This window comes from Sinocyclocheilus anshuiensis, unplaced genomic scaffold (assembly GCF_001515605.1).
Source record: "Sinocyclocheilus anshuiensis isolate Anshui unplaced genomic scaffold, SAMN03320099.WGS_v1.1 scaffold181, whole genome shotgun sequence".
NCBI lineage: Eukaryota > Metazoa > Chordata > Actinopteri > Cypriniformes > Cyprinidae > Sinocyclocheilus > Sinocyclocheilus anshuiensis.
Window position 1 is genome coordinate 1,765,958 of NW_015540898.1, and position 7,715 is coordinate 1,773,672.

The 7,715-nt window shown below is 36.9% G+C and overlaps 1 protein-coding gene across 1 annotated transcript in view; it reads right to left on the bottom strand.

Annotated features, from left to right (window-relative positions):
• LOC107689003 (A disintegrin and metalloproteinase with thrombospondin motifs 16-like) overlaps positions 1 to 7,715 on the bottom strand; it is a 66,626-nt gene that overhangs the window by 3,486 nt on the left and 55,425 nt on the right. Inside the window, exons 19-22 of the mRNA XM_016486874.1 lie at positions 2,779 to 2,983; positions 2,045 to 2,233; positions 409 to 618; positions 172 to 319 (exon numbers count right to left, since the gene is read on the bottom strand). Of these exons, the coding sequence (XP_016342360.1) occupies positions 172 to 319; positions 409 to 618; positions 2,045 to 2,233; positions 2,779 to 2,983 (752 nt within the window). The remainder of the gene's footprint in view (positions 1 to 171; positions 320 to 408; positions 619 to 2,044; positions 2,234 to 2,778; positions 2,984 to 7,715) is intronic.

Below are 7,715 nucleotides of genomic sequence, written 5' to 3' on the forward strand. Positions count from 1 at the left end.
AAAACATAAAAAAAAAAAAAAAAAAAAAATATATATATATATATATATATATATACAGTATATAAACAAACATCTATAATAATATCTCAATACTAAAAAACATTTCTCAAAAGTGTATTGGTTACATAACTAAAATTATGTGATGGAATAACATCCCAGCTCACAACAGACCTTTCTTCTCTGGCTGAGGGCAGAATGCAGTGTTACAGGCCTGGGACATCACAGGCTTCATCTGCGGGACACAGCTGGAGGAGGGACGTCCATGAACGAGACACTGCACGGAGCGCACCTGAATGCCCCCTCCGCACGACACCGTACACTGCAGACAACACAAAACACAACATCAAGCTCCCTGTACTTTCTGCTGAGCTCATGATGTCAGACGGGTGTGGGACGAGGGAGACCTGCCTGAGACCACGGTGATGAGTACCAGTCTGGTCTGCTGTGAGGGGAGGCCATGGGACAGTCTGACAGGACGCAGGTTCTCTGGAGCTCCATAGAGGGTTTGGGCACATGCTGACACTTTTTGGGAGACAGTTCTCTATATTTTCCTGCGGCATCCTTCTCTGCGCACTTCACGACACGCAGCTGAAGCCCCTTACCACACGACACTGAACACTGCAAAGAGAAAGAGAGAATATCACAGCCAATATCAAATGTGTTTGATTTCCAGTAATGCAAGTTGATTTTGGAAAGGTAGTGATCTCACAGCTGCATTTGATACCATTGATCATGGTATTTTATTGCAGCGTTTGGAAGATTTTGGTATTAGGGGTACTGCATTTAAAAGATAGATCATTCTTGGTTTGCCTTGGAGATTTGTGTTCTACATCAGCTAAATTACATAGTGATGTGCCACAGGGGTCTATACTTGGGCCTATTTTATTTTCATTATATATGGGCCCCTTGGGCTCAATTTTTCATAAATATAATATTCTCTCAATCCTTTGATGGACTTGTTCAGTGTTTAGGTGAGATTAGAGTCTGGTTGACAAGCAATTTTCTTCATCTTAATACTAATACGACTGAGTGTGTTGTCTTTGGACCCTCTTCTGCTTCCAAGGAAATTACTGTATAAGTAGGTTGGCCTCTATGATTTTAAGTGTTTCAGATCATGTCAAGAATTTGGGTGTTATAATGGATTCGGCTTTAGTTTTAGATAAACAGGTTACTAGTGTTGTGAAGGCTGCATTTGATCAACTCAGAATTATTTCTAAAATGAAATCAGTTCTCTCTTCTCAGGACCTGGAGACTGTTATTCATGCGTTTGCATCATCATGCATTGATTACTGTAATTCTTTATATATAGGTATTTCACAGGGTCAATTATCTCATCTTCAATTAGTACAAAATGCTACACTGCTTAGACTTTTGACTCGCACAAAGAGGAGGGAGAGAATTACCCCAGTTCTGGTTTCTTTACACTGGTTGCCTGTAAAATTTAGAATTGAGTTTAAGGTTCTGTTGATGCTTTTTAAAGCGCTGCGTGTCATTGCCCCAGAATATATTGTTGACCTTTTGATTCCTTATCAACATACAATAAATATGAGATCCTATGAGAAACTCCTTCCAATGCATATTAAATCTTCCCCATCTGTGGATGCTTTTAAGTCTAGATTGAAATTGTATCTTTTTCGTATAGCTTTTAAAATTGATTAGAGTGATCAGGATTTCATTTTTCATTTTTGTTTGTGAGACTGCATGTAATGATGCTGGAAAGCACTTTGGTCAATGGCAGTTGTTTTAAATGTGCTATAGAAATAACATTTGTATTGTATTGTATTGTATGTTATGAAGGAACAACAAGGCACCAGTTGTTTAAAAATGTAACACATACTGTAACTGTAAAATATAAAAGGCCTGCAATAGGAGAAATCTGTCCTTAAGCAGATGCTTTTATTTAAAGTGACTAGAAGTGCTCTAATTAAAAGGGCAAACCCTTTGTGGCAGCGTGGGGTCGCAACTCCAAATATTTGCTTTCACAACACACCACCCCACCCCCCTGTACCTCAATGCAATGCTAGTTTTCTGCGGAGGGTTTTACCGGTTGCCAGGTGGAGACGAACCACTGGGCCTTGCGCTGTTTGTGGCAGCGTTTGATCACGCAGGTCTCTTGGCTGCTGGGTTTGGGCAGAGCGGCACAGGAGGCATCCGGCAGCACGCGGGAGTAAGAACCACTGCTCACACACGCCACCGCTCTCTTCATCACTCCCTTCCCACATTTACGAGAACACTGGGGGAAAAAATCCAATCGTAATGTAAGACAGTGTTACTCAGTGAAGTTTTAACAGTAGAATTAAAGGTGCACTCAGTCATCATTTGCTTACATTCTTCTGGTAAGAGGATGCAGCATCACACGAAACAAAAGTGTTCAGCTACGGATGCAATTTTCAAAATGCACTATTCACAGTCAGCCACAATTAGCTTATTTTGTGAACATGTTGACCCTTATGAGGAAGGGTCATGACCACCATAGATACATTCATAGCAATATTTCTGCTGCACTCCATTACGCAGCACTCTGTTTGTTGTTAGGATGACAAAAAGTTTTAAAAATGACATTTTTAGGCTGCTCAAGATGTCTAACAACTAGGGCTGGGCGATTTTTCCGATTTTATGGGTTAATTTTTATCGATTAAATATGATTAAAGTATCAAGCTGTTAGCTTAGCAAAATATTGTTATGTAGAGCATTTCTGTCACTTTACATAGCCTACACTACTGTATGTAGACATATGATGCATTGTTGATTGCCAGAGTTGTGTGATTGAGCACGAACCTGCGACCAGGGTCCAGCGCTCCAGACCGGCGGGCAGCTGTGTGTGTTGCAGGTCTGTCTGTGAGACGGCGGTGGTTGTGCACACCTCTCATCGGTCACAGTGTCCACCTGCTCCGGGCCTGTTTTCTGGACACAGCGCACCTGTCTGATCTGCTCTCCGGATCCGCAGCTGCGGCTGCACACGCCCCAGCCCTCCACACGCCAGCTGTGGTGTACAGAAACACACACGCACACATAAGTGCACGACATCCGGAGGGAGTTATTTGTGTTTAAAGAATCACTAATATTTATCTCATGGCTAGAGTGCAACCCGAGCTTTCCCACAGCATTTCTTTTGCAAAGGCAATGACATACTAGTGTCCTGCTGCATATTACATCATGCTCAGTATACTATAAACTGCATAAAGATGACTGATTTTAAACATTATGACAAGCATTTTAACAGCATTCTGGGTCATAATTGCTCTGCAATACAAAGTGATTCTTTATGCCCCCTTCATACATGTTTCACAGTTTTTAAAGATGCACAGTAAATCATTTTAGACAGTTAATATAATTAAAATAGTGGATTTGATCATTTCTGTGATGATCATATTTGATACAGTTACTTAGATTTAAATTTTATATTTTAAATTGCAACTGAAATATAGAAATATTTCAAGAGTTAAAAGGTTAAAGAGTTCAAAAGGTACTTTAGCATCATCTCTGAAAATTCATTCTAATTTAATTTTGTATAAAAATGTCTAAAGTATTCTCAGTTATTTACATAATTCAAGTGCATTGTGAGTTTAGTATTATTTTTATACTATTATTTATTCATGTTCGGTATAGGCTTTTATTTTTATAGTTTTCAAATTTTGTTTTATTTTTTTTGCTTAGGTTTTAGTAATTTGTGTGCTTTTGTCATCTCATTTGACATATTCGTTTTTTATCTCTCGATATAGGTTTAATTTTTTTTTCCGTTTTTGTTTCTGTAATTTTAGTAATTCAACTTATTTCAGTTAGTTGCCAACACGACATTTATAATTTTCATTAAAGTTTTTTTTTTTGTAATTTTCATTAAAGTTGAACATTTATATTTTATTTTATCTTTATTTCATTAACATTTTTTTTTTTTTAAGTTTATAATAACACTGGTCAAAAATGGTTAATTCATCACATAGGAAATGAAGGATGGAGTTGAGTGCATTGCATTATGGGATACAGTATTCTGAACATAATGAAACAAAAATATAATAGTATGGTAGTATTCTATTCTGAATGTAGTTACAGCATAGTTTCCCACAAGCCTCAGCTCTGGTTAGGGGAGGGTTAACAACACTGAGACACCTTGATCATCAAGAGCAGATGGTTTGTTGACTTTCAGCAAAACCCACCATTCAAAATATCAGCTCATAAAGGCCACAATTCACCCTAACGTCCCCAAACAACCTGAAATCCCCCGTCAGCACATTCAAACATCCTACAGGTTATTTCTCATAGCAGAGCACAACAGCTCTGACTAATGCCATCCATCGCTGTAGTGACTGGATCTGCTTTCATCTTAAAAACAGCATCGGAGACGTTTCACACAGACATCCTCTTTAAAACACATCCCATATTAATACGGTGGAATCAGACATTTGATCTGCTTTATTTGGCAATGCCTTGGCTGGACGTTTGCAGTAATTAAAGGAACTTTATAATATATCATAGGGAATATGTGGTCTTGTTGCCATAAACCTGTTTGTGTGAACTTATTAATCATGAGCTGGATTAAACGTTCACACAGCTATGATTTCACCAGGGTTCAGCTTTCACCATCTGTGATTTGAGCTGTAATGCATACGGTGCAGTTGGCACTCGTCTGGCCAATCAGACTTTAGTTGTTGCCACATAAATATGACTGAAGATGGACATTATATTCTATTATGGCGCTATACATCTACCAGTTTTATGCTAGTGCTGCATTCAAACGTTACAAATGAACAACTTTATTTCAATACAACACAGAAGAATAGATGCTGTGTGTGGAGGAAGCTGATCGCACACGTCCGATATTAACCTTTTACCCCGACCGCAGTGATGTCAGGCTCTAAATGGGAACCTATTTCCATGATGTAATGGCTTCTCCATGCTCCTTTCTGGCACTGAGCACCCTAAAATACTCGATAAGTGTGTCTGCACATGCTGTCTGTGTTAAGCAGATGACACGCAACTAACTACTTGCAGTATGTAACAGCAGTGTCAACATGTGAGTAGATATAGATAAAGCAAACATTTATATCACGATATTCTCCTAATGATAATGTGACCATAACGTTCTTTTTTGGACACTTAAACCACGCTTAAATGAGTGAATGTGATTCATTAGAAACTAAATTATAAAATGAACCTAACAAAAAAAAAGAAAGAAGCACACTTCAAGTTAATTTTATTAAGTAAACTTAAGTAAAGTTATTTCCTAGTACACTTCATGTAAGTATGCTAAAATCATTGTACTAGAAGTGGACTTGCATGTGACATTTCAATACTTCTTGGGACTAAATTGTTGCACTTTTTAGTCTATAAAAGTATACTGAGTTGACCGTTTTTCTTTAGTATTTCAACTATACTATAAGTAAACATATAGATCTGTTAGTTACTAGTTATATACTTCCAGCCCACTTCATTTATGAAAGTAAAATATACTAGATTGGTGACTAGATTGATATTTTAAGGTCCAATTCTCATTATTAATGAGCATGCATATTACTAGCATATTGACTGTTTATGGCTGTACTTATAAAGCACATATTAATGCCTTATTCTGCATGACCATGTTGTAGATCCCTTAATACTTAAACCCCATACCTAAACTTAATAACTACCTTACTAACTATTAATAAGCAGCACATTAGGAGTTTATTGAGGGATAACTCTTAGTTAATAGTGAATATGTGTTCCCTATCTAAAGTAGTTTTAATACTGCAAGTATATTTATACAGTACTCATAATATACTATTTATATTTTTGCATGTTTCTTAAATACAAGTACAGGACAAACATACTTAGACTTTTCTGTATAAGCAAAGTATACTTAGTATATTTAGTTTTTAATGTATACTAATAGTACACTTGAATAAACCTCTGCTTTTGTAAGGGAAGTGTCATTTATTGGGAAGAAAGACAAAAAACACTCTACAATCAAAACATTTGATAAATATGTTTTTTTTTTCAGTGTGTTAGGTTTACTTTCTCAAGTACTTAGTCAACGTTTTGAACGAATGCTGTCAACGAAGACAGTATTGTGGTTGTTTGAGGTTAGTGGCCGATGTTGGTGATCAATGTGATTCTCTACACCTGTGTAAACTTGAGCAGAGCCGACTTCATACAGCCACTAAAATCACCAAAGCACCTGCTTCAGACACATTTGCAGTTGGTTTAATATTTTGTATCTAATGCAGTGCGTGTGAGTATGTGTGTGCTGAGTTTGGAGGGTTTCTAACCTTGGCCTCTCATAAACCCAAAGAGTCTGAAGCCAAGCACACAGGACATCAGATAAACGTGATGCAATAAATGGTGTTTACAGAGGCCAGCTAATGAGGCAGAACAGCACAGCGTGAGAGCGAGCGAGAGAGAGCTTGACAGTACTGCTCACTGGCTGAGCTCTTGCCTGAAGCACCTGTTATAGTCGTGACACCATCATGCATTTATCAGGACACTGGAATAGACACCAGCAAATGTTTGGCTGCTGTTATAGCGGAGAGACACACAGAGTGACTCACTGCTGTGCTCCTGGACACCCAAAAGTGTCTCCCAACCCCAGATCATAATCTCCGAGTGTGAACGCAAATGTTTTTAGCTGCACAAGCTTGATTTCACACACAGCTGCCTTCCAGAATGCACTCAAGCACATGCTGCAGTTTCAGGGTTGCCACAAAGGGTCCCTTAAGAAGAACAAGTGTGTGCTTAATTGTAGTGAATGTGCACTTGTAGAGTACTTTAAACCTTAAAAGCTTGTTAAAAAAAAAATAATAATTATTGTGGATAATATCAAATGAATGAAACAAAAGGCAACTTAAGTGACTTCAAGAGAGACACTTTCATGACTGTTTCTTAACACACTTAAGTAGACTTTCAAAAAGTGCACTTTGTAATAATGTCAAAGTTGTACATTGTAAATCATTATGTTGTAATAATCTTATTATGATGTGTTGACTAACATACTAAAGCACATGTCAAGTACTTGTTATAATTTAAACTGTAGTGTGTTATTTGATATTACATCTAAAGTGAATATATTTTAAATGTATTAAATTGCAAAATCATTACAAATGTGTAATTACAAATACATTTAAATACAAGTTGCAAAGGACATGTCATTAAAGTATATTTTAGTTTACCATAAATGCTTGTCAGTTCATTCAGCAGTAACACTTTAACCATATTTCAAAGACAATAGAAGTTATTATGAAATTACACATAAAGATGCGCTTAAGTCTTGCTTGTGTCAAAAAAACACTCTTAATTAAAGTTTAGCTAACTGCATTTAATATAAATTTAAACTACAATACATTTTCATCTAATTGCAAATAACATGCATTTAAGTGTCTGAAAACATTACATTAAGTTTACACTTAAGTATATTCTTGTAAAGTATATAATTTCTGTATTAAGTCCTCTTGTTAAAAGTATGTTAGAGTGCACTTCTTTTCACATGTGTATGGGACTGTGATGGTCTTCACCAAAAACACTGCATCTACAAACAACAATTGTTATACATGCAGGTATTGATCTATTTTCCTTTTACATTACTTTAACATTTGTGCTGGTTTTGGACGTCTTCACTCACTGACTCTCTCTCTCTCTCTCGCTCTCTCTCTCGTTCTTTAAAAGTTTGGAGTTAGAGAAATTAGTGAAATATTATATTATTCATTATTAGGCACAGACAACAAGCTCTAAAATGTCATCACTCC